Source organism: Strix aluco, chromosome 29 (genome assembly GCF_031877795.1).
Source record: "Strix aluco isolate bStrAlu1 chromosome 29, bStrAlu1.hap1, whole genome shotgun sequence".
In the NCBI taxonomy this organism is placed as follows: domain Eukaryota; kingdom Metazoa; phylum Chordata; class Aves; order Strigiformes; family Strigidae; genus Strix; species Strix aluco.
Window position 1 is genome coordinate 3427890 of NC_133959.1, and position 26005 is coordinate 3453894.

General features: G+C 44.3%; 1 protein-coding gene across 3 annotated transcripts; it reads left to right on the top strand.

The window, feature by feature from the left end:
• Positions 1–890: 890 nt before the first annotated feature.
• TIMM44 (translocase of inner mitochondrial membrane 44) lies at positions 891–24494 on the top strand. Of its 3 annotated transcripts, XM_074808411.1 has the most exons (13): positions 891–951; positions 3161–3268; positions 3774–3944; positions 4434–4514; positions 7063–7212; positions 9628–9767; positions 10269–10354; positions 12180–12272; positions 12604–12728; positions 14346–14396; positions 16376–16465; positions 20206–20316; positions 24113–24494. In XM_074808411.1, exons 1-13 carry the CDS (start codon positions 919–921, stop codon positions 24230–24232), a joined length of 1359 nt encoding a protein of 452 aa, XP_074664512.1. In that variant the 5' UTR covers positions 891–918; the 3' UTR covers positions 24233–24494. The 3 variants fall into 3 exon arrangements, with proteins under 3 accessions (XP_074664512.1, XP_074664514.1, XP_074664515.1); XM_074808413.1 differs by lacking the exon at positions 16376–16465; XM_074808414.1 differs by lacking the exon at positions 891–951 and having other exon boundaries at positions 3779–3944.
• The last annotated feature ends 1511 nt before the right edge of the window (positions 24495–26005 follow it).

The following is a 26005-nucleotide window of genomic DNA, read 5'->3' on the forward strand; positions in this document are numbered from 1 at the left end:
TTCACCACAAGTTGTGTGGCAAGAGCCAGCGTGGTGTCAGAAACCTGAAATGTGGAAAAACAGCTTGAAGGTGTTCTAATAATTTTTGGAGCTACTCTATAGGGAAAAAAATGTCACAACTTGATCTTGGTCTCTTAACCCTTTCTCCCCATAAGCTTTAAGGGAACATGCTCTCAAGAACGCCTTCTGTGTGCTTCAAACTGTTGACGTTTAGTTTCACCTTTGCTTTCTCCATCAAGAAAATCTCACCTAAGAGGTTCCTGCCCTTTCCACCAGCCCCCTCTCTTGCCTCTCCCCCCTCAGTTACAGGGAGGGAAGCGCTTGTGTGATAAAACAGCTGAACTAACCTCGGGTGGAGGCTTGGTTTTTTGGTATTACAGTTCATTGAGGGAATTTCCTGAAAGGTAAATTGAAGCAGGCAAGTGTAGCAACCTCGAACCAGCCTTGCTATTGCAGAAAATGTAGCGATGAGCTTTGGGGGGGCACGTTGTTGGCTGCTGAGCAGGAGCGGCGCTTGCTGCGGGAGAGATGGGGGATGCTGCGGTGCTGGAGGAACGGGAGGAGCAGATACTTCACTTGGTATTTTGTACTTTGGAATTAAAAAAAAAAAAAAAAAAACCAAACCCCAACCCTGCTGCATTTTGCTTCACAATAAAAACCTTAGTTACAACGTTGTGGGAGTTTCCTTGGAGCGACGGGGCCTTGCCGGCGGCGCTGGGGCCTTGCCGCCGCCTCCCGGGCCGCCGGAGCAGGCACGGCGGGGCCGGGCCGAGCCCCGCTCGCCGGGGTGAACCCCCCGCCCCGCGGCCGGGCCCGCCGCGGCCTCTCCCGCCATCCCCGGCCACGTAACCCCGGGCGGCGCGCGGGAGTGACGTCACCGCGCGGCGCCGCGCGAAGGTCACGCGCTGAGCTCGGAAGATGGCGGCGGCGGCGGGGGCCGGCGGGTGCCGGGTGAGCGCGGGGCGGCGGCCGCGGGGGAGCCGCTGCCTTCGCCGAGGGCCGGGCCGGTTCTGCTGGGCCGCGAGGCGCCGTGGGACTGCGGTGGGGCGGCGGGAGACAAGGGCGGGTCGCGCCCGCCGCCCCCGGAGGCGCGGCCCGGCCGGTCCGGAGCTGGGGATGCCGTGAGGGGAGAGCGCCGGCGCTGAGCGCCTTGGTGGTGCCGGGCCGGCACGGAAAGCGCCCGGTGCTCGGGGCCGGGGTGGCGGGAGCCTCCTCTCCCCTGCCTGGCCGCAGCGGCGCTGCTGAGGTACCGGCGCTGCTGAGGTAGCGGCGCTGCTGTGGCGGGGGCACGGCCCTGAGGGCTGCCAGGCCCGTAGTGAGGGCGCCCGGGGACGGGTGGAACCAGGCACAGGCTCCTCTCCCCGCCTCAGGGCCGCTGCTTGCGCTGCCGTCAAGCTCAGCAAGGGACAGCCCAGGCCAGTTTAGCCCAGAATGGTCTTGGAGCTTCCAAAGAGTCTTCACAGACGGGTCTGTGGTGCTGAGCTGCTTCAGCGATGGCCTCTTGCAGGGTTTAAATATAAATATGGGTTTTTCCCCTGTGTTCAGCAGGTGAATGGGGGTGTGAACTGAATGTGGAGATTCTGGCTTTAAAAGCTGCTTTGTAGCGTCACGTGCTTGGAAGGTGGTTGATCTTTTGTGCCCAAAGTTAAACATGGGATTAAACATCTTTGCTCAGTAACATGGAAGAAATGTGCCTTTCGGTCAAGAATTGCAATCAGTTAAATCCAGCAGGCAGTCTGCCCAAGGTTTAATGTAATTCTTACAGTTAATACAGATTTTTAAGGTGTGCATATCAGATCTAGCTTATTCTTGCTTGCTACAAAGCCTGGCCTCAGTGATGACTTGGGCAGCAAGGTTCAAAGATAGGCCACGGAGAGCATTTCCTTCCCTGATATAAAATTGACACTTTAAAGCTCAGCAATCCAACTTGGGTGTAACTACAGAGGCAATAAATCAGAGGGAGCTGAATTAATAAAAGTATAGAAACCAGTGAGTTAATGTAACGCACGTCTTTGGGCCAGCAGGAAATGTGGGGATATTACACCGTTACTTCTCAGATGTAAAGTCTGGATATAGCTTGTGGTGTTTGGTGGTGCCGTCACTGAAGCCACAGGATCAGACAGTGCAGCTTGTTACAAAACCTTTTCAACATCTAGGAGCCTGATAAAGGGGTGGATGTGTTATTGTTGGCTTGGATACAGAATTAAATATTCTCCGCTTGCAGATCGTTTTCCAAAGTCTTTTAATGGCAAAGCCTGTTTGATTTGTCCATGTTTTGTTTTGTGGGTTTTTTATTTTTTAGGATGAGCAGTTTGAGACATGGTCTGGTAGAGAAGGAGCTTGGGTTGCACGATTTGGTAATGCAGGTCCACCAAGAACAGGAGGTTAGTTTGAGGTAAAAGGTGCAGCTTTTGCCTGACTGAAGGCCAAGGATGGACCGAATAGATTTTCCCAGAATGTGGGAAAGAGGAGCTAGGTCAGTGCTAAAGGATCATATTAAGGGAGTAAAGACAAGAATCTACAAGCTCTGCATAGTCTGCTTTCAGTGTGGGGTGGTGGACTGATGGATTAGCCACGTCATACAAGAATTTGCAGCTTGTGGTCTCAGCAAGGTGCAGCAGAATTTCTCGCTGGTCATTCTGTGATCCAGTGTATCTGTTCTGTGACTTGAGGCAAAAGGTGTTTGTCTCTGACTTCAGGCAGCACAAGTACATACAGAGGGGTCCTGGGTTTCCTCCACAGTTGGGAGAAATTATGTTTGGAGCCAGTTTTCCTAGAAAAAACAATATGCTTCTCATCACTAACATGTTTTGACTCGAGGATGGATTTACTTGTGCATCACCGTTTTCATAAAATCAGGGTTCTGTGAAGCACATACATTTTCTCAAGTAATTGTGAAAAGCGTATTGCCCCGTTTTGGACTGCAGCTTTGGTTTTATCACAATGAACTTGTAAGTGGATGTAGTGCTGCTCAAACCAGAGCTTTTATGGATGACTTATCAAACCAGCCTGCAGTGTTTCCTGGCAGCACTTAGGAGGTGTTCCCAGAAGAGCAGTGAATATTATCCGTTTTGTGGTGTTCTTTCCTTTCTTTCTTGGCTCTTTAAGGCTGCAGTCACCTTGTATTGTGCACTAACCTGATCTTATGTTTTCATTGCAGAAATGTCTCATCAGTGGCATATGGCTTATATCCAGAAGATACCCAGTTCCTGCAGTCCACAGGGGTACAGTGTATAGAATGAGCAGGCCTGTTTTAGAGATCCGTCAGGTTGGTTAACCGCTGATTTATTTTTTTTTACTTCAGGCTGAAAGTGGTTTCCCATTAGGGTACTAATCTGGGGACTAGATGTGGATATGTTCCTGAGAAGCACCAGTTCTAGGTTGACAGTTTCCACTTTTTAAGATATATCTGATGAATTCAAGGAATTTTGTAGTAGCTGAGTCCAAGTGACAGAGTTCAGGAGTGGTGCTCTGGTAACTTCATCTACCAAACTCTTTAAGCCTCAGCTAACCTCTGGAGTTAAACTTCCTCTGGAGAAGCATCTTTTTTAATGGGTGTATAGATGTACTTCACAGGGTGTTAGAAGTGTGTTGGACATCTGCCTGTTTTGAGGGTAAGTTGCTTCTTTTTCAAGGTAGCTGTATGTTTTCCACAACATTTAAAACGTTAGAAGTGACCCAGTGCTTGGCTTAAGTAAATCTACCTGCTGGCTTTGATACTTGTTTAATTTAACGTCTTTTTAGATTCTACAACACGTAATGATTTTCTTTAGTCTAGATGCTACTCTTCTGGAGGAAGAAAGGGTTTTATATCAGGTTTTGTGGAGAACATCAAACAGGAATTAGCAAAAAACAAGGAGATGAAAGAAAGTATTAAAAAATTCCGAGATGAAGCCAAAAAGCTAGAAGAATCTGATGCGCTTCGAGAAGCAAGGAGGAAATATGTAAGTCTTCCTCATGTATTCCTGTGATGTTTTCATTGCCCAGCCACTGAGCTGTTACTGTTCTGAATGTAAATTTGAATCTTTCTGCAGATGAGCTGTTTAGTTCAGCATGCCTGTTTTTATGAGAAGTTCTGCTTGGTTGGAAATACTGGCTGGTAGATGGATGCCTTAGAGAGGTGTTTTGTTTTTTTTTAGTGGAAAATCTTTCCAACAGACTCTTCACTGGATTTCCCAACTAATGAGCAGATAAAATAATGACACATTAAATTTAATGTTGGCAGTAGTTAAATACTTCTTTTGCATTCTTTGAAGAACTATAAACAACATTACTTGCAAAAATGAAATGCTGAAGCTGGTTACTCAGTTTGCTCCCTAGGATGTAGCTCTTTTTGTCCTCAATTACAGTGTTAATGGGGTGTGCTAGGTGCTGAACTATTTTTGAGTATTTTCCCTCCTCGTAGTTACATGCAGCATTTTTTTTTTCCACAGAAAACCATTGAATCTGAAACAGTGAAGACCTCAGAAGTGATTAAAAAGAAACTTGAAGAAATAACTGGTACAGTTAAAGAGGTAAAACGCAGCTATGGAAGAACCCTTCCCTAAGGCAGTTCTGCTCTAAGGTTTTGTGTTTTGTGCACATTTGAATTATCACCCTTTCTTTTTTCTTGGTGAAAGGTGGTTGCTATTCCAAAGGTGGTGACTATTCTTAATCTTTAAGGCCAGAATCATTAACAAAATTGCAGCGATGGCATATGATAGATTTCTTATTCAGTCAGTGTGTGGTCAGAGGAGAGGCACTGTCCGGCGATTCCTCTCAGATTTGGAGACTGGAGATGGTCCTTACAGTTCTGTGTTGTATAGCAGTAAAAAAAGCCTCAAGGTGGTTCTTCCACTGGAGGGCAGTTAGAGCAGTGCTGGAAAATCACCCTGGAAAGTTGTTTAGATGTGATGCTCTTCACACTGACACTTCTTGCTACTAAGGTGCTAGGGCTTCTGGCTTCTTACTGCGTGTTGAAAACGATTTGTAACATCAGAGGCTCCAGGCATTTGTAAGCAGAAGTGCTGGAGCTATAGTTGAAGTGCTCTCCTCTAAGTTAGCATGCTGCAAGTGATCCCGTGGCTCTGTGTGTCTTGGGAATAACCAAATGCCTGGAGGAGCAGGCACCGTTCATACCCAGCAGGTATGACTGTCTTCCATTTGAGGCTCAGACTTTAAAGATCACTGTGTCTGTATAGATCTGCTTTTAAGCAATTGAATTCAAGTTATTTTTTAGGCTGGGACTAAGCACTGCAGCTTGTGCTCATTTACTTCATATCTTGTCCGAGTTCATCCAGAGAGCAGATGTATTTGTGTGTTTAGTATGCTTTGACTTTTATCCTAGAGGAAATTTATGAGGAGTCTTCCTGATAGTATTTTTAATATGGAATAAATCAGGTGCATGTGGCACCTGCAGAAGCTGATCTGCAGCGTTACGGTATCTGTGAATTCAGCTGGTACAAAACCGGGCTATTTGGGCAGTCCTCAGCGGGGTGCAAACCCTTTTATTCCTTATTCCCTCTTTTCTGCCCCCTTCATCCATTCAGCATCTCCCTGCTGCTTCCAGAGGAGACAGGGAATGACTCGCAGGACAGGGCCTGCTGGAATCAACCTGCTGATTCCTGCGTGCTCAGACTGCACCAGCTGCCCTCAGTCTCCAGGGCTGCTGCGAGGAGGAGGAGGAGGAGAGAGCAGATCCAGTCCTACTCACTCCTTTGTGGCGAAAGTGCCTGCTAGTCCGCTGGCTCCCAGTCCTGCTGCGGGGTTTGTCGTTACCCTTCCTTCTGCTGTAGATCTGTCAGTACCCAGGAGGTGGCACTGAGCTAGAAGAGTTGGAGAAGGGCTGTTGCTGCAGTGGCTGCCACCCTGACGGTTACTCCCGAGTCTTGTTTTTCCCTCTTACTGATTAATTAAATCAGCAATGATTGAAAACTTACTGCTCTTTCTCTTAAAGGGAGTACAAGATTTTCTGCAGTAAGTTAGAACTGAGAGGTGCTTCAGGAGGCTGTTCCTTACCCGTCAGTTGAAGCACACAGACTTCCTGCTTGTAGCAAGGCTGCTTCAGAGCAGAGTGAGCCGAGCTGTTTTCAGCCGTGGTTTGAGATCAAAGCCCGTGTGATTGTTCCCAACACTTGCAGTCAGGATCCCCGCTGAGAAGCAGCCAGCCAGACACTGGACTTAAACTCTGTGCAGTCTGAAGTCTGTGTGGGCCCGGTGCCTGCTCTCTGCTGCACTCCTTCGCTCTCATTCTAAGTGTGCTTTGGTGTAGCTGAACTGTGTGTACGTAGGAGCTGGACGTAATGCTCTTTGCTGATGTGGACGTTACCATTATCTTTTCAGTACTGTTGAGGGCGCTGTAAGCGTCTTTATTAGCCAAATCTCACTGAAAAACAGGGAAAAGCAGTTGGGAGTGTTATCCTGTCATTTCTCTTCCTCTGAGGTTGTGGCTGGTGGCCCATCAGGGTTGGCGGCCTGCTGCCAGTGAGATTGCCGAGATCCTTGAGGATCTGATGTGTGCCGGTGCAGAAGGAAAGGGTGACCAGCTGCTGGCAGAGTCCTTTTAACCTCTTGCATATGAGATGCTGGCTCTGTAAACAGCCAAAGTGATGTACGTGGAGATGTTGGGTCGAGAATAGCATTTCCTAATTTTGCAGGAAGAGTTGCATAGCAGGGAGCTGTCTCAGCCTCTTCTATACCTTCTTTTAAGAAGCAAGAAGTCCCTGATTGTTTCAAAAGAAAGGGCTAGGGTATTTTAACTCCGGCATCATTGGTCCTTCTCTTTGATGTAAAGAAAAATACGTATTTTTTTAAATCTGTGGGTAGCAGCTATTACAAATGCATATGGTCCCGTGAACAGCCAAATTTGTTGTTCTGCACAGAGGTGTTGGATAACGCTGCAGTGCCAAGCCACGGTGTCCCTGTAAGCCTCCCCTGTGACACGTGTGTTCACCTTAGGGTTGATTAGTCTCGTCGTGTGTGCGTTAGGTGGTCTTCAGCATTCGCAAAGAGGAGTTACTCAAAATAAGTTTTCCCCTGTTTCACTTGAAATGACCTTTTCTCTCCTGTTTTGTTTTGTTGCAGAGTTTGGATGAAGTAAGTAAGAGTGATATTGGCCGAAAGATAAAGGAAGGTGTGGAAGAAGCAGCAAAAACAGCAAAGCAGTCTGCAGAGTCAGTGACAAAAGGAGGAGAGAAATTAGGCAAGACAGCTGCCTTCAAAGCTATTTCTCAGGTATGTAAGTCCCACGCCTCTGCAGGACCCAGCGCTGTGGACGCAGCTCGTTAACGTGGAAGTTATGAGCGAGTTTGTGCTGAGTATAAAATTAAATGCAAAACTCTTAGAGCCAGATCTTGTGAGCCATTGGAATAAGCTGATAAGTTCCAGAGATGTATTTTGCAGGTCTAGGATTTGCTCAACAGCCCTAGAAAAGTGTAAGTTGGGAGTACCTGAGCTTCTGCTAAAATGTGTTACTGGGAAGACTGGTTGCTGTGCTTGTGGAGTAGGATAGCAAATGTCTTCTGTGGACAGGTACTAGTGGTACTCTTGGGAACAAACTGGCTTGTTTAAAGCTCTCCTTTTCTTCAAAATATGTAAGCACTCATCTGTTTTGATGTCACCAATCAACTGGCAGTCAGCCTGACAAGAAGTGTTCCCCTCGACTGGTTCCTCATGCCTCGGCTTTAGCCCTTGTAAAAGGAGGAGTCTCAGTCTCATCAGTCGTGTCAGTTCCCCTCTTTCTGTGTTCCTAATAAGACATCATCTGCTAAAGGTCACTTCTAGCTGTAGCTGCAGATCACGTTATCCACCATTTTTTTTCTTTTTCTGTCATGAAACCTGTTATCTTACTCCACCAGTCTCCTAGCCTAAGAACTGTTTGATCCTTCTATGAAGCAGACTGCTAGGCCAGACTTTATAAGCAGGCAATGATTTTATAGGACCTTAAAGTACATTTTTTGAGGCTTAACGATTTGTTTTCCCTGTAAACAGATAAAAACTTTTGATTCATTGTCAGATGTAACTGATTCACAGACCTTTTATAGGCTGTGAACATTTTTGCAGCTTTGCTATACTTTCTAGGATGTATGTAGAATTTGGAATATTCAGTCAACTGCTTCAGAAAACCAAATACAGTTGTCTTAGAAATTGTAGTAGTGGTCTCATTTTAAGCTCCCCATGACTTTGGTATTTAGGAGATATTTTATTTGCACGATCTGGAGCTAGATGATATCCACGGGGGCTTGTGTCTCGTTCTGTTCTCTGCCAGGTTCCCTCAGATGGTCTTTTATAGTCAGTAGGAACAGACTGAGCTTTGGAGCTTTTTATTTGCTTATCCTTGATGTTTAAAGTCACTTAAATTCCAGTTTCTGCTTCATATCCGATCTCAGGCATCTCTTCTGTCTAGGCCCTGAGCGCTGTGGTAACTTTCTTCAGGAAGAAGTCACGCTGGCTTTCAGTAGGGGAGGACGGTTTACGCTGGCAGAGCTGTGTTGGACACTTGGTGTGTCCTCCAGAAAACTCCTGCATAAAATAAAGCTGAAAAATAGCAGCCCCCATAAAGCCACATGATGCTTTGGGCTGCATGACTTGCATGTTCTAAATAAAGATGCAAGTTGGGAAAAGCTGTATAGAGTGTGTATAACAAAATCCCTTTCTGCCTGCCTGTGTCTGGTTGTAATAGGAAAGTGTGCTTACTGTGCAATGGATCTTTTGTAGGTACAGCCATTAGAGAAAGTACTGCTCAAAAGTTCAGTAATAGAAGTAGAGCAGCCAAGATGAAGGAGAAACACTAAAAATGCCTTTTAGTCTGAGTTCCTATTGAACTGTATGACAAAAATTCCCAACGATGGTTGTGGTAGGATGGAGCTTCCTCTTGGCAGTATCTGGACTAAGGATGTAGCTGTTCACTGTCTACCAGTCCAGATTTATCAGGTCCTTTTTCTTGATGTAGCTTCACCCAAGAGGGAGAATATCTCCTATTTCTCCTTTAGTATAAGGGCACTACTGTGATTTTTTTCACATCTCTCTCTGGCAAAAACCAGTTTGCTTCGAAGCTATTTTCTCAGCTAGGTGGTGTGTAGAATTCTGTAAAAAGGCTCCTTTTTGTTTTGGGGAAAGCAATGCTTCTGTTGGTTTAAGCTTGGGCCTAGAACCTGGATTTTACAGTGGCTTTGCAGTTAGTTGTTGGTGTCCTGAAGTCCTTCCCCTACTTTTGAATACTAGGAATCATTCTCCCTTTTACCTGGGGCTTGTCATTCTATCAGCAGCTGCTGGCTGTTGGGGGCTGATATGCTTGCCTTCTTCTGACTTGATTTATTCCAATTTAAACTCTGTAGAGGTTACCCTTTATCAGCTGTAAGGTTTGACTGTGTCTGTAGTTTCTACTGTATTGGTGTTTTTCTTCAGGCTGATTCAATACAACCATCCATTTGCTGTTCTAGGCTGTTAACTTCTTAAGCAGAAGGCCTTGCTATTGGTGTGTTTGTCAATAGACATCAGCAAAGGAGCATTTGCTGGGTAAGGGAGGGGTGAATAACCTGTGGTCTCTTTCTGTTTTATTTTTTTTCCTTCAGCAGAAGTGATTTTCAGTTTCTGGGAAAGGGCCGGGGGGAGCAGTAAATCAACCTAATAGGGATGTTTTCCTTTCAGGGTGTAGAAACCGTTAAGAAGGAAATAGATGAAAGTGTTTTAGGGCAGACTGGTCCTTACAAACGTCCGGAGCGACTACGAAAAAGAACAGAATTCTCAGGCGAGAGGATTAAAGAGGAGCGAATATTTGAAGCTAATGAGTACGTATTGGATTTAATTTAGGGTGAATATTTCTGTGTATAATTTGATAAAAACTTTAAAATTTAACTACAGGTCAGGGATGGTTAAAATCCAAGTGCTGAAGTGAGGCTGTGGGGTGAGGTGTGACCTAGCAGAGCAAGTAGGTCTGAGAGTAAATTTCCAGCATAAGTTGATGATACGGAATGTTCTGATAGTAAAACAGGGCACTTAAAATTATAAAGTGGGTACATAGTGTTCTGACATGAAATTTGGACTTGTGCATGTGTTATGTTTTCTCTCAGTTCTAACATCTTGCTATTTGAATTATGTTTGGCAGCGCTAAGTCTGAGCTCCTTTGCTTTCTCTGCTGCCTTGCTCCACTAAGCCGTGTATCATTTATGTGGTGTAGTAGCCTCAGTGATGCTGCATGCTGCAGTGATACTCATCAGGATGTTCTCCTTTTTATTCTCTCGGTTGTAAGTTACTTGTTCCCAAGAACCCATGTTTTCTGCACTTTCTAGGGAGGCCATGGGTGTGGTGCTGCATAAAGACTCAAAATGGTATCAGCAGTGGAAAGATTTCAAGGACAACAATGTGGTCTTCAATAGTAAGTGTTCCAAAGACAAAGGAGTAGCACATTATTTTCCCTGTTCTGATTCTTGCTGTGTTGGATCTAATGCCATCTGTGCAACTAGTCTCAACATAATGCAAATCATAGCCATTTTTTTTGTTGTAGCTGTTGCTGTGAGGTGGTGTGAATGGGATGTAGGCGTAGTTGACAACATTGCAGCTTTTCCAAGCTGCTCCATCTGTGTTTGGACCCCCTCCCCCAGTCAGGCATTGTTTTTGATCAGTCCTTGCTCCCTGTAGGTACCAAAACCTGCTTTTGCCATTTCTTAAAGAGAAGCAAACTCTGTTCTTTTTTCAATTTTTTTTTTAGTCAGATCCACTCTGGCTCTGGGAAGAGGCTGGGGCATGCAGGCGTGTGTGTCACCAGGGAGAGGGCAGGCAGATCTCTTCTCCATGAGCTTATAACGAGCAAAAATCTTGTCTTCAGTGAACTGGTTTCTGTTGTCATCTGCTTAGAACTCTGGAATGTGTGGGACTTTGCCTCCTTTCTGTTTTTATTGCAAAACCTAAAAATACTGAATATCTGTACTGCAGTGGGCAATGGCTTTTGATAGTTATCTAGACACTTAATGTTTCTGAAGGGTATAAAGAAACCTGAGACCAGAATCCTTTAACAAATCAAAATAATTGCTGCCAGTGTACTGCAGGGTAAACGACTTGTTAAGGGAAAAAAAACTGTAAAAGTGCAACATACAATTAACTTTGGATTGTGCTTCTTCCCAACTTCTTTTAAAGCGGGGCTCCTTGGGAGGTACCCAGGAATGGGTTTTTACATCCCATTGTTAGCCTTTCCAAGGAGAGATGTTCATAGCTCCTAAAACTCCTCACATGTTGCATCCTCCACTCCTGTGCCATCTGCACGAGCTCTGTGCATTCTCGAGGATTTATGCATCTTTCCAAGACTGTGGTTTTGTAATTCAGGCGACATTGCAGATGTGGCTGCTCCAGGCTTTACAGCGTGTGCTCTCCCTTTATGTACCACCTGTACCGAGGACGCTGTGTGTTTTTTGGAAGGAGCATAAGCTTCAGGGCAGGCTTCCAGCTGTTAATTGATGTGGTGGGAAGAAGCTTCCCTGCAGGGCCCATTATCCTGCAACTACCTTCTGCAGTTCTGCTCCATCTGATGTTGTCCAGAGACAGATAATGGGTTGGTTCAGACCTTAGTTTGTTGCAACAGTGCCTGCTTACTTAAATGGCTTTTTTTTTTTTTTTTTTTCCACTTCACCTCCTGCCTTTTTTTCTGCCTTGGAGATTTTGCTTTGCAGGAGTTCTCTTTCCCCATCAAATGACTTCTGTAGTTTTCTGACATGCTTGGCTTGCTTTCTTATCAAGGCTGAGAACTACATAGAGCTGCTTAAAAACTGCATCCTTACTGATCTCTTGCTATTTTATTACAAATTTGCAAGATTTAAGGTCTATTCTTGACTTGTCTCCCAGTTAAACTTTCTGGTATTGGTTTCACATCCTGCTACCCCTTGTAGCAGACTGAATCAAGAGGTGTAAGCAGACTGTTACTGGTGTGAGCAAGTCTACTGTATTTTCTCTCTGAAAATCTGCATAGAAGGTCCAGAGTTACTGGCAGCTGACGTCAGAGAAACACCATCATTCTCTTAATGACAGTTACTAATAGTTAAGAACATTGCAGGAAGATGAGAACAGTAACTTTTGAAATAGATACTTGTTAATCAACAAAGAGATTTAGAAGCGAACTAGCAGGTTTGATCTACAACCCATTGCATGTTGTTTCCTGATTCGGGAATGTAGTGGAAGGACGCTGCTGCTCATGTCTCCTCTCCTTTCAGGGTTCTTTGAAATGAAAATGAAGTATGATGAAAGTGATAATGCATTCATTCGAGCTTCCAGAGCTGTCACAGACAAAGTCACTGACTTAATAGGTAATGTTTCATCGTTGCTGTGAAAGTGTTAGTTCTGTTCCTAGTGACTGTTCGTGCTGTTGTCCTCCATGTGTTACTAACCTTTGGGGCAGATTCTGGAGCTTTATAATACTTTGCATGGATCATTATCCAGTATCATGCAGCGCAGCAACCTGCTACGGGATCAGAAGTGCTGTACGATGACAAGCCCTTGTAGGGGATAAATCTCAAGCCTAACCTAAAGTCTGCAGTCGTTCCCAGGTTCCTTCCCTCTGGTGTATAACCAAGGGTTTTTCTCTTGTTTTCTGGCGACAGTTATTGTGCCACCAGTCTCACTGAATTGTTTTATTAGGAGGATTGTTCTCGAAGACAGAAATGTCTGAAGTTTTGACAGAGATACTCAAAGTGGATCCATCCTTTGACAAAGATCGGTTTTTAAAGCAATGCGAGTATGATATAATCCCCAATGTCTTGGAGGTAAGGTGGGGGTAGAGTATGATGCATTTGTTTTATTTTTTTCTTTCACTATAACATGGAAGGTTTTTCTTTTAGTTTTCTGATGCTAAAATTAAAAGCTGGGACAGCATTTGCTTCTCAAGCATCCAGCTTTGCACAGAACATGAGATAACCTTGGGAAAAGGAAGTTGAATCCCACGTAACAATTTAGTTTAAAACTATACTTCATAGTTTAGTAGACTGGTAAATTTTTTTTCTGGCCTCAAGAACAACTAATTATCTTCCATGAGAAATGATATGGGCATCAGAGGGATCAAACTGAAGTAGGTGAATGAACAGTACTGGGAAAATGGTGATATCAAATATTGATAAAGGATTTGGTGCGTATGTACTACTGGATTCTAAATGATCTGTGACTGCTTGGGAAGAAGACCAGCTCATGACAAATGGTTTAGTGAAAGTATTTCTGGCACTAGTCAAGAAAATATGTGGAACTTAATGTTTTTAAAGACTAAAGCATAAAAACACACAGAGGATAGCACTGGTGAAGGATGTGGCTTCAAGTATAAATGGATATAGTTCCTCTCACCGTAACAGTATGTCAGAAAAGACAGAGTGAAAGTAGGGGATTTGAGAAAGTACAGCAGAAATTGTTTTGAGAGATTTGTGTGAGACTGGAAATACTGAGGTTTGGAAGAGATAAACAAACACTAAGATAGAGCAAAGTGTTATTTTCTCATCCTGCAGTGCAGTGAGTGATCATATCTCAAATTGATACATGCTAATACACGTGTAGAAATATTTATGATACTGCTAGTCATGAGCTAGCATTATAGGGTGAATAAAAATAATTTGATGCTTACAGATACAAACATTCAAACTGATGCATAGTTAGGTTTTGTCACTGCTGTCTTTGTAGTGACTGACTTGTGCATCAGATCTGGGACTGGAAGTGTAAAGTCGACAGTGAAGTAAGACAGACCTGTCATGGTGAATCTGCTTTTCCTAACGGTGCCATGTCACTAAAGCGAGCTGCAAAAAATGGGCTCTTGACTCTTAGAGAATGAATTTTCACAGGAGAGGTTTTTTCAAACTGTAGGCAGCCAGCTTACAGATGCCATCAAGTATGAAGATTTATAGGCATTAGATTGGAAAAACACCCTGCCACATGTAACTAACTTTATTTTGAAATCTGCTGAATTCCCAGCTTCTGTCTCATGAATCCCAGGTGTTTATTACACCGTTATTTAAAGATAAAGCTTTCCATGAATTGCAGATTCTTCTGTTCATTTGGTGCCCTGAATTTTTCACAGTCTTGAGAACTGTAGATCTACTTCTGGTTTGTACTCCTGCCTCTGTTAATCCCACCTCCCAGGGTTTCTGGGTAGTGGGTGTTCTGACTTTTTGGACAGGAAAGTTTAAGATAGCTTTTATCTTAATTATTGAAAGGTTTATGTACATCTGACTCAGTACGTGCATGTTTATAGAAGTTCTTAGTGCTGCTCCCCTTTGAAGCTCCTGTCTTTATTCAGGGTTTCACAAGATGTAGGATTTGAAGTACCTTGCCACCAATAATTTCAACTCTGATATAGGAGGTGTTTTAAAATGTTCATATTTTATTTGATTTTCCTCTCTTAGGCTATGATGTCTGGAGAGCTTGATATCCTTAAAGATTGGTGCTATGAAGCGGTAAGTGGAGCTCCTAAAAATGTCTGAAAAGGTTATGATTCTCTCTTTTAAGTAGGTGTATTGGACTATCTTTGCTTGCAAGCTGTCCAGCTGTTGTATCTATGATGTTGCTTACCTGCTTTGCTCAGCTGCTTCCCCATGTAACGTGTTCATACTATAAAAGACAAATGCAATCAAGTGTACACGCTGGACTTCTGAAATAGTCTGGATGTGAGAGAAGAGCTTTAGAGACAGACAGCGAATCAAGAGCTAAGCTCAGACTAGTCACTAGCTCCAGTTCTGCACTGCTCTTCTTGATTTGGATGGGCTTTAGCAGAGCCTGTATCCCAGATACGTGATGAGAAGGTGCAGAGACATTTGAGCTGACCCAAAAAGGCGATGCTTTTCTGCTTACAGAGTCAAGTTGTCCCTGGAGCTGTTACACAAACACAGCTCCACTGCAGTATCCCAGCAAATAATCCTGGCAGGCTGAAGTTTTTTCTGAAATTGCATCAGAGATGGTCTGCAGCCTGGATAATCTCACTGCAGAAGACAGATCTTTCTTTTGTTGTACAAAAACTGATTTTGTGTTGGGATAGATTTTCAGTATTGGATCCACTTCTTGAAATAGTGAGTATGAATTGCTTGCAATTCAGTGATTGTCCACTTAACTTCATGAAAGCAGATCCTTTCCTGACAACGTAGATGGACACTTGTTCTGGTCTTCACGCTGCTCCAAAATAATTGTGTTGTAGGCAACGCAGAGCCATTAAATAAAGAATTTAATTGCTTAAAGTGAATGTTCTTCTTACTGATCACCACCAGCAGAGGGCTGGAAATGCACACACTGGAAGAGGCAGTTTTTTGTATTTAATTTTGTTGTTGTTAGTTGTGATTAACATCTTCATAACAGTATTGCGGTATGTAAGAATCAGATATTCAAAGCAGTAAAGTAAACAAAGTTCTTTACTGGTTCAAGCAGCCTTTGAAATGACACCGTAGAATTCCTCTCAAATCTCTAGAGGGAAGTAGCAGATTCATTGCAGTTTATAAGACAAAAAGCAAACCCTTCTAAGCTAGTTGTAGTTATAAATTAAGCTCATAAGTCAAGAATCATCCATAAAATAAGCCAAAGGAGGAAATGAGAATCCTATTACTGTGAATCCAGGAGATAAGGCTCTTGAACAGATCATACCACAAGCATGAAGTGTGTGATATTGCTCACTAAAGTGTTGGAATACAGACCAGTAAAGCAAAAACTTCTTTAAGTGGTAGGTTTACCAACCGAGCTGCAGGTTGCTGTCAGCCCACTGGCTTAGGTATAGTTCGTGGTTCATGGAGCTGCCCTGCCTACTGTCCTTAAAATCCCTGATCTGTAACTCCAACTTCATTCTAGTGACTTTGCCAGCAACTTCTGTAGGATATTTGCTTTTAAATGCTTGTGATGAAGGTTAGAAGATCCATGGTGGGGAGGCAGGTAGGGACTGCCTCCTGTTTGTTCGATACCTGCCAAGAATATGGTGATAATGCTGGAAGCAAGTAGAAATTCACTGTCCCAAACAACAGCTCACGATGCATAAATAATGAAGCATATGTGCATGTGCCTAAAAGGAGCCAGGAAATGCTGGTCTGCCTCCAGGGTCTGGCTGGGTATTGGGAAAATAGCTCGGTTCCCAGACTGTTTCTCCTCGTCTGCTGTCGAATCAGAATCGCGAGTGCCTCAGCTATCAGGTGCACTCGATGTACATACTCTGTAGTGACTGATGGATCTCCTGCTCTGGCCAGGGGAGGTGGGATTTTTAGTGAGAATTTGCTTATGTGGAGCCCAGAGCATTTGATGTAGCTGTTTGATACCTTGCAAGACAGACGTGTTCAGCGTATTTGCAAAAAAATGACTTTTATTCTTCTCTTTTTTGGTGGTACTCTTTAAGCAGAAAATCCTTTTTTCTTTGTGACAGAACAAATTCAAACGTGTAACACAAGTTTGTTGCTTCATTTAGACTTACAGTCAGCTTGCTCATCCAATCCAGCAAGCCAAAGCCATGGGTCTCCAGTTCCACTCCAGGATTCTTGACATTGACAACATTGATGTGAGTGTCCTTTTCTGTATTTCACCTTGGGGGATGAATTAGAAACTCAGGGCCTGAGAAGGGGTTTTCTTCTCCGCTCTGACTGCTGGTTTTTTGCCTCACACCACTCTGGTGTTTGCCCTTTCTGCTAACAGAGGAACAGGTCACCGCTGCTGGAAGGGAGAGCTCCTGGGACGTTTGCCACTGTGTGATCAAGCCTCGGTTACGGAGCTGTGGTTTGTCTCCTCTCTGCCAGGGCAGCTTGGTCTCAATCACCAGCATATAGACTGAGAAAGGCTAATAATAAAGGCAAATAGCACTGACCCAGTGCTTTCACAAAGGGCTTTGTTGGTGCTTACTCTGGAAGATGACGTGCAGTACGTCTGTGGCTCAAGGTTGCGCAGTGCAGGAGTGGCTGTTTGAGAGATTTAACTGCTGTTCTGGATGGCTCTTGATGAGCGGGGAGGTAACGGCTGTGAGCGGAGCCGTTGCCTCCTTAGGAGCAGTGCTGGTAGTTGGGGACTCTGGCCAGATGTCTGCACAGTTGTAATCCTCTCTGCGTTCCCCTTTATTGAGGAGCCAGAGGTGTTATTGTTCTACTTAGCAGTAAGTCTACAGCAGTACTTTCATTTAAGTCTTTAGTGTCATCTGTCACTGGCCTCTTAAGTTTTCTTCAGATCTTTCTTGCAATGGCAAAGGTATCTCAAAGAAATTACCACCTTTAGTCAGGCCTTTCATATCCCATAACTAGCTCTGCCTCAAAGGAAATGTGCAAGGGGAGGAGGGGAACAGGGCAGCTCTACACTGGTGCTTTAAAACACGGGTGGAAATAGTCTGAAGTCAGAGCGGCTGTTTGCCTTTGTCATCAAAGGTGCTAACTCAAAGGCAGCAACATTCAGTACCTGCTTCTGTTGGAGCCAAGTATTGTGGTGTACTTGTCCAATATTGTGCAGCTGGGCAGTATTATACTCAATAAAATGATAAGCTGAACCCCTTCAGACAATTAACTTAAAGCCAACTGCAGGGGCATTCCTGTAGGAACAGAGGACACGGTTAGAGCTATTTAATAGGGGTTTAAACCCAGTGGTGATCTGGACCGAGGTGAGGAAGCGGAGGGTTGGAAGCTCTCAGGTGGAGATGGAAACGGAGCCTGGCGGTAAAAGGCTGCTGTTCAGAAAGGGAGAGCTGTTCCAGATGTTGTTGGATGTATTGGCTGGCCAGATGTTTCTTACTTGTGGTCACACCCCTGCAAGGCAGGAAGAATTCAGCAACTGTCATGGAAAACCGAGGGAACAAAATCAGATGCTGTTGGTGGTTTCCTGAAAGGAGGACTACTGATGGTGATTCTTCTCTCTGTGCAGCCCTGTGCAGAGTCTCTCTTTTTGTGTGCACATCATTAAAAAACTGCAGTGGGTGCAGGAGAGCTCCAGAAACCTGTGAGAAAATGCCCTACAGTGAGAGACTTAATTTGACCTGTGTAGCCCTACAAAAGAACAGCGGGAACTGACTTGATTAATGACCACGTATCGTCACAGCGAGCGAGAAGATCATCTACAGGGCATCTCCTAACACAAAAGGCTAATGTCTGGTCCCCTTCCTAGGACTGTTTTGCCTTTTGGTCTTGATAGGCTTCTCATTTTCTCTCATCCATCTGGGTTCAGAGGAAGCCATTCCTGCCTCTTCGGTAACTGAATATTAACTGCAAGCACATGCCAAATGAGCAGGAAAATTTCTGCGGCATCTGCAATTCTCTTGATTATCTTCAGCAATAAATAATGTGGTCTAACAAAATTAAAGCTATGGAAGTAATACTCATGATTGCTTTTTTTAAGCATCTTATTTAAATCAAAGGTTTTTCCTGTACTGTTAGTGTCTAGGAGACTTGATTTCATTGTATGCTAAATAACTTTTTTCCTCTGTAGATACTAATTAGCATAGAGTTGTGCACAGATTCTGAGTGGTGACTGGAAAGACATTTCGTTATTAACTTGTTTTAGATGCCTATATTTTTGCATGAAATTTCTCAAGAAAATTACATCTTAGCTGGAAAATGATTGATATGGAACATAAATGAGTGCAGTTCTTACGCTCTCTGTAGTGCGAGAAGGGGGGTAAAGGGTGTTGTGTGTTTAAATTTTTAAATGTGTTTCTCTAGAGGAGATTTATGGGAGTATGTTGAGTGATCTCATCCAGAAAAACAGTTCAGTGAGCCTGGAAAAAAAAAAAACCCATGTAGAAGATTTAAGGGAATTCACATGCTGCAAAATTGGCAGCATTAAAATTAAGATCAAGTCTTTCAAACATAAGCATCTGAACTCATGTTCCAGGTACTTGCTTAAGCACTTTTGACTTCACTAGACAACTACTGCCTTTAAATTTAATGGAATTTTGGATCCTTGATATTTATTAGGACTATTTATTTGGCTGCCTAAATGCAGTTTTAAGTATGTGACTTGTGAAACGGGGTTTCTGAACTTAGTGTGGGAGGAGTGATATAAATAATGTCTTGATTATAGAGCTTTTTTGGGATCGTAATACTAAAAAATAAATCAATACCAGTATGGAAGCCTTGGTGCCCTTAAGGGATACAGCCTATTCAGTGAACAGTCCTCCTCCTCCTTGAAACCCACATGCAAATTTATGTTGTCGAATTATCAATGCCAAGTGGCGTCATATAAAATATCTGTCATGGAAACTGGTCTGACGAAGAGCTGTGGGATCTGGTTTTTGATAGTTGGGTGGAAGGCGTTATCATTGCTGAATGAGTCAGGCCAGTTCCAGAAATGCAGTGTGGACTGGGATGGCGTGAGTTACTGCAGAGCTAGGGAACAGATTCCCTCAGATTAAGCAAAGGAGCATTGCAGCAGTGCTGTTTTCCTCAGGGGAGAGTAAAATATAAATACACATATTTATATTTTTTTGGTGAATTATGGCACAGTCTTGTAACTGTCTCTTGTGTTACATTCTTTATTATATGAGAAAATGCAATGTTTTTGAAACAGTATCTCTCATAGACAAAAGAATACAATCATGCTACCTTAAGTTTGAGGTGGTAGAGTACCTTTTTGGGTAACACAGCCAGTAACTCCAGAGTTACTGAATAGCAAGATATTCTGTAGCATACTGCATTCCCACAAAAGAGACAGAAAGAGGGTTGTATTTTTGAAGAGCACAGCTTTGGGAGAAAAAATTCTCCATTCCTCTTTGCATTTCACTTAATAAATTCTTTAAATATTTAATGGAGTGACCTTAGAATAGAGAAAAAAATCCTGTCAAACAAAAGGTCTCGCCTTGAAGTCTTTCTGTTACTTACTTCTGTTTATCTAGTTCAGTACAATTTCATGTCAGATTCATTGAAAAGCAAGAGAAGAAACTTCAGTTGGTGTACTTTCTTCAGAAAATGTAATTTTTTTCAAAAGCAGGGTTTCCTTTATTTTTGGTTTTTAATTTGGAAATAATGGAACAGAGCTTGTTCATGTTTCCCGGATATTTAGACTTGGAAAAATTACGAAAAATTTCAGAACAATTTTGGGAAAGCTTTTAAATACAGGGAAGGTTTTCAGTAAAATGCTTTGCAATAGCGTCTACAGCATCTGTATTAACAGAGCAGGTATAACCTGATTAAAATAACTAGATTCAGCTCTGGGAGAAGATGGGATTGTTACCTGTGTCAAGCCATAGGAGTTGGGTTAAATAGCCGACGTTTTTACATTAATCTACAGAAATTGTTTGTTTTCTAATGGAATTTTCTTTCATTGCAGCTGGCTATGGGGAAGATGATGGAGCAGGGACCAGTGTTAATCATCACTTTTCAGGCTCAGGTCGTGATGGTAATTAAGAACCAGAAAGGGGAGGTGGTGGAAGGTGACCCGGTAAGTGATGCTCCTCAGCTTCACACAGTTTCCCCGGGTGCTCTGCTGGCTGTCTCCGTTCTTAGGGGGTCCTGGGTGTGCGTGGAGCAGCAAGTGTCTGCATGTCCTCATTCACTCGTGTGTGTAGTGCCCTTGTGGGTCAGGCCTTGGTTCAGCTCGGTGTGGGCTATTTGTTCCTGTCAGACTCCTGAGGTGTTACGACTTATTAATTGAGAATTGTTATCTCAATTGACCCAGCGCTGAGGGATCTGGAGGAGTTGAGAACGGTCAGTGTGAGGTTAATGGTTGGACTGGATGTTCTTCAGGGTCTTTTCCAGTCGAGATGATTCTGTGATTTTAAAATCCCAGTTGGGAGAGGAGCTGGAGCTATGACCACTGGCAGTGCTTTCCCTTCCAGTTGCTGCTGAGCCTGGCTAGCACCCTCCCTGCCTGCAGTTACCACCTGAGTTCTGCCCCTCTGGCACCCTCTGGGACAGAATTGAACTGTCCTGCTGCTAGTTAAAGCTCCATCACACAGCTCCCTCCTGATCCTGTTCTTTTTTTCTCCCTTTTCCTTTCATAAAGGGCGCTGTAAGAACAGAGCACAAAGATGTTTGGTAAACAGGGTGGGAGCTGGAGTTATTTAAGTCATTTGCAGGAGGTGGGGAAAATCACTGTAAACAACTGAAAGTACAAGTTCATGTTTTTGGCTGCTGCCTCCCTGCACTAGTACAAAATATCTACAGCACCACAAGCCTTTACTTACTGAAACTCTCCCGTATCCAGTTGTGTTAAATGCTGTACATGGTACAGGCTTCTGGTGGGAACCTCTGACACAGGGTGATTTGTGCAGCAAATCCCTGGATTGTACTTCGTTGTGGTTTAGCTTTTAACCTGCGAGTCCAGCCTGCATAATCTGTTGTGAGGGATGCTAAACTGAGCCTGTCAGACATAACCACAGAATATGCTTGTTCCCAGAGTTAATGACACAGCAGGCTCAAGGAGCCCTGTGCATTTTCTGGAATACGTTTGTTCTCGAGTGGCTCGCTATCCCGACAGCTCTGGCTTGCACTGTGTCTGTGAATGTTTAAGTAGCTTAATGATATATAATGGGGGACATTGTGAGAGGCCTGGAGCTGGCAGTTTCTATCAGACTTCCATTAAAATTAATACATGCATTTAATAAATATTGGCTTTTTGCAACCATTCTCTTCAGTCCAAGCTATAAGTTTTCAAAAAAAAGGGACTAATTTTAATGATGGGGCCCATCTGGACTGATTTACAGCCTGTCACATCAACTGCAGGGGTGGAACAGCTGATAGAGTGATTTCTTGCATTAAATTACTGCATTCCTAGAAGATAGATATTGATGTGATAATTATTGAACAGGATATCTAAGTCTGTTTGCTGTCTGATTTCTCTGGAGCGGCAATGAATCAAGGAGATGCATTAAAATTCTCCATTGGAAACAAAACTTCAGCTTTAATCAAATGTCAGATGCGGGCTGGCTGGTAACTATGATTTGGTGTTAACTGCTGAGCTGCTCCTGCGGAGTACTGAACAAATGACGTTCAAGGGAAAAGGAGCCTCAAATTGTAAACTCTCTAAATAGAAATCATATGCTTGTAATTGCTGCGGTATTTCACCTAGTTGCAGTTGTTCAGGTTCCCACTGCTGTGCTGCAGGCTCACCCCCAGTGAGGTGTGGGGAGACCAGGCAGCCTGGGACGGGGTGGCACCCGGTGTTGTGGTAGTTAACGCAGGGGGGTCCCCACGGAGCACCACAAAATCAAATCTGGGACAATGAGGCCTTAGTCAACCCAGCGAGCAGTGCTGCCAGGTCAAGGGGGTCTTTTTAAAATTAGCCCCTGAAGGACTGTGAGACAGGATGCTGTTTGTCCTAGCAGACTGGGGGATTAAAGGACAAATTTTTGCCTCACATGCATGGCCATGATAGAAATCTGCCTTTGGGGGGCCACGCGTTTGCTGTCCCACTTTCTGTGAATATATGCAGCAGCATGCACTGTACATTGAGGATTAAGATGTACGCTATTAATAAAAGCACCAGGTCAGAAAAACAGAGATCTCTTCACTCTGAACACGTAATTTTTATGTTTCATCACGTCTCATTTCCAGGAAGAAAGCTGTGCTGCTTGTTCAGTACTGCATGCTGCAAGATTACCAGTAACGCTAAGTTTATCTGCTGTTCATCCCTTCAGAAATCCCACGTTCAAGAACATAAACTTTTCCAGATGTAGCAGAGCTTTGATGCTGAAGTGTGTGATTAAATTGCCATTCATCACAATCTTACGAGATGGACTTTGAAAATCACAAAATTCATGCAAATTAAAGTTCCACTGGCAATGTTAAATCAGTTATGTTACCCACTTCATTTTGAGCTTATACTTAGTGGTTTATACTCAGGAAAGATCTGTTAGCCTTGCTGTGACTGTACATCAACGTACAGCCTGTCTCAAGCAGGCAGAAATTTTGTTGTTTTTCTTCTCTTGTCCCTTCTGCTCTTCTGACATATCCCAAACATCTGTATGACTCAAGTTTTCAATCACTTCCAACGCTTTTGAGCAGAGCTGAAGCAAGTTAATGTTCTGAAACACTGAGCAAGAAAAAAATGGCTTTATGATATGTGATGTTTCTAAAGCATTAGTTTTCTAATGACTGGTCTGGTACAGAAAGTCTCCCCTCTCACATTTGTGTACCTAAATTATAACCTATAAAGATTCATGCATTCGATCAAAAATGTAGTAGTTAAGTACAGATCTGGGAGCTGAGCCAATGCACAGTCTGATCCCTCAGTGATACTTCTTATCTGAGGGAAATACTCTCCATGGTTAATGGTTAAATGATAAAATCAAAATAGCCTTTGATTTGCAGAGTGGATCTGTGACACTGCCAGATTTGGGCTCCTGGCAGCCCAGTCTCTGATGGGCGGTGTCACCTCTCTGCTGGGAGAGGCAGCGACTTTGTCACTGGTAGCTGCAGTGACTCTTCAGGGAGTTGTTTTCATAAGACCATGAGCGATGGCCTCAGGATGTGCTGAGATACAGCTTTCATCCTTATTCACTTACTCTGAACAAAACTGCTGGCATTCTCATTACGTGCATCAGGGATGGAAAAGCTGATAGTTCTGTTTCAGTCCGTAACCCCAGATGGTGAAAGCACTGTCTGCACAGCAAAGATTTGATTGCAGAATTAGTGTGTCTCTGTGGCTGACGCTATGGCTGGACTTGGTATGATCTGATTGTCATGGATAAATGTTGTTGTTTTAACTCTCTGTCTCTCCTCAGACCTGGTGATGATAATTTTTGGGTAATTTGAGCTGCTCAAATGGAAGTGTGAGAGCTAGTGCGGGAGCTGTGGGGAGGGGATGCAGCTCATGGGCTGATGTGGGAGAAGCAGAGTTATAGCTGCAGGAAAGAGCCTAAACTTGATTGGAGGTTACAGAGAGCAGTACAGCCTGGCGGCCAAACCAATTTGAAACCAGAAATTTATATTTAAAAATAAGGTCAGATATCAATCTTGGCACTGGTGCCAGTTAATGTATGTCAGCCAGAGATATTTGGAAACCCTAATTCTGTTTTTGGAAATCAAGTTTATCTGTTCCTGACTGTGATAAGAGTCTAACCACAATCTAGTAGATGTTGCTGGAGCTGTCCTTATTCGGGACCTTCGGGCTTAGAACCAGAGAGCAAAACCACAAGAACAATCTCTGGAGGAAGTGAGGAGCATGTCCCCGTCAGCTCTGAGCCAGGAGGTCTGTGACCACCACGCACGTTCTAACGGCAGGATTTTCCTTCCAGGACAAGGTTCTGCGGATGCTGTACGTGTGGGCACTCTGCAGAGACCAGGATGAGCTCAACCCCTACGCTGCGTGGAGGTTATTGGACATTTCCTCATCGAGCACTGAGCAGGTTCTCTGAGAAGAATTGCATCCAAGGGCTTCCTGTACCTCTCTTGAAGCCACGCCGGCTCTGAACTGGCACCAGTCTGCTGTATGAGGGACTGTGGGGGAAGAGGCTGGGTTGGTTCCTTTTCAGAAGAACAGGCTATTCGGTGTGCCCTCGTTATACCAATCCCTGTAACGAACTGGACGAGTCTGACATACCTGCCTTACGCTTTGCTGTGTAGTATCGCACTGTAAGGATGTACGGTAGAGTTCAACGTGAATGGTCTGAGACACTAGCAGCTGCTGTTGGCTCCTTTTTTAATTGTGGCTGAAGGAGGCTGGTTTGGGTCCTGTGTGTTTCCCAGTGTTTCCAGTGATGGACAGAGGTGGGTATTGGAGAGTGAGATGTCACAGGTCTAGTTCCCATCTGCTGTCGTCCTCTGGTGGCCTCAAAGCATCCCTGAGAAGGTCTTAGAGGTGCTTTAAGGCGTGTTGGTCTTAGCTAACATACATCTCTTGCACAGGATGCACCAATAAGCCTTCTGTTGCTGCAGTGTCTTGCACTTTACCGAACCAAGTACAATCAGGACTTTGCATATGACTCTCTGCTGGTGTGGGCTCAGGAGGTGTGGGCATCATCAGGCAGGTTCTGGAGGCTGGTTGCAGGGATGGAGTTTGCTGCCAGTGATAATATTTACATATCCACAGCTTTGCAGGGGAAACATTACTGTTTCTGGTGTTTGTTCATTGCGTCAGCTGGTGCCACTAAAGAGCGCACAACCGCATCTCTGTTGGGTTCATCTGATGGTGTGGAGGAGAGAGGCTGTAACCGGCTGTGAGGGAGCGGGCAGAGTGCCGGAACAGAGGTCACGAGTAGGGGTGGACAGACGAGCAACAAATGAGTAAATAAAATGCAATAGCAGGTAGAAAATCACCTCTTGTAGCTCAGGTATTTATTATGTGAGACGGGAAAAGAGGGCGCAGCTCACACACCTCCAGTGTAAAGTGCATTACAAGCGTGGCTTCACCAGCTGGACTTGTGTGTCAGGGGGGTGGCACACCTGGCCTGGGGGTCCCAGGTAGCCACTGGAAGATGGCAGAGGGGCAGCTGCTGGCACGCTCACATGGACTCTAGGATTTCTGCTGAGGGCTCAGTTTGGGAGCTGTGATGTGGGTCGATTCGTCACCTGCCTCCTCTTAACGGAAAGTGAGGTTGGGGGAAGAAACATTGATCGTGGAATAGGAAATCAAAGGACTGATCTGCTGCTGTGTTCTGCCTGTGCACAAAACAGGGTGATGCAGGACAGCACTTCCTTGACATTATGATTAAAGAGAGTAATTGCCAGTTCTTCCTTCTCTTGTGAGTGTCCGGATCAGTTCCTTTGAATGTCAGTGGGATTATCTCCCAGCCCTTGGGTGAGACGTTTAACTCTAGCAGCTTTCTTAGAGCGAGAGGCAATAAGTGTGGCAAATTCAACAGCAGAGTCTGCCCTGTGCCCTTGGAAGATGCCCAGACCTGCTGTCTGGCTGCCACGCTCGGTATTTCTGCTGCTGTCAGGGCAGGCTGCGGGTGGGACACGGTCCCTGCTGCCTCCCTCATCACACAGTTTTCTCACTGGTGCTTTTGTCAGTGAAATAACTTCAGATTTTTACTCAGTATCTTAAGCACTAGTACACAAACGGAAGATCTGAGCAGAATAAATTCCACAATGCAGAAATTGGCTGTGAAATAGGGAATCCCTGTGTCTGACTGCCTTCAGAAGTGGTGGTTTGATGCGGGCCTCATTCAGTGAGGCTCTTCCAGGGA

What these genes read in the sequence shown, in the direction of transcription:
- TIMM44 (XM_074808411.1), top strand. Translation starts at nt 919, where the DNA reads ATGGCGGCGGCGGCGGGGGCCGGCGGGTGCCGG. An exon ending in CTGTTTTAGAGATCCGTCAG is followed by an intron (nt 3,269 to 3,773) that starts GTTGGTTAACCG and finishes GATTTTCTTTAG; the next exon opens with TCTAGATGCTACTCTTCTGG. An exon ending in CCTTCAAAGCTATTTCTCAG is followed by an intron (nt 7,213 to 9,627) that starts GTATGTAAGTCC and finishes TTTTCCTTTCAG; the next exon opens with GGTGTAGAAACCGTTAAGAA.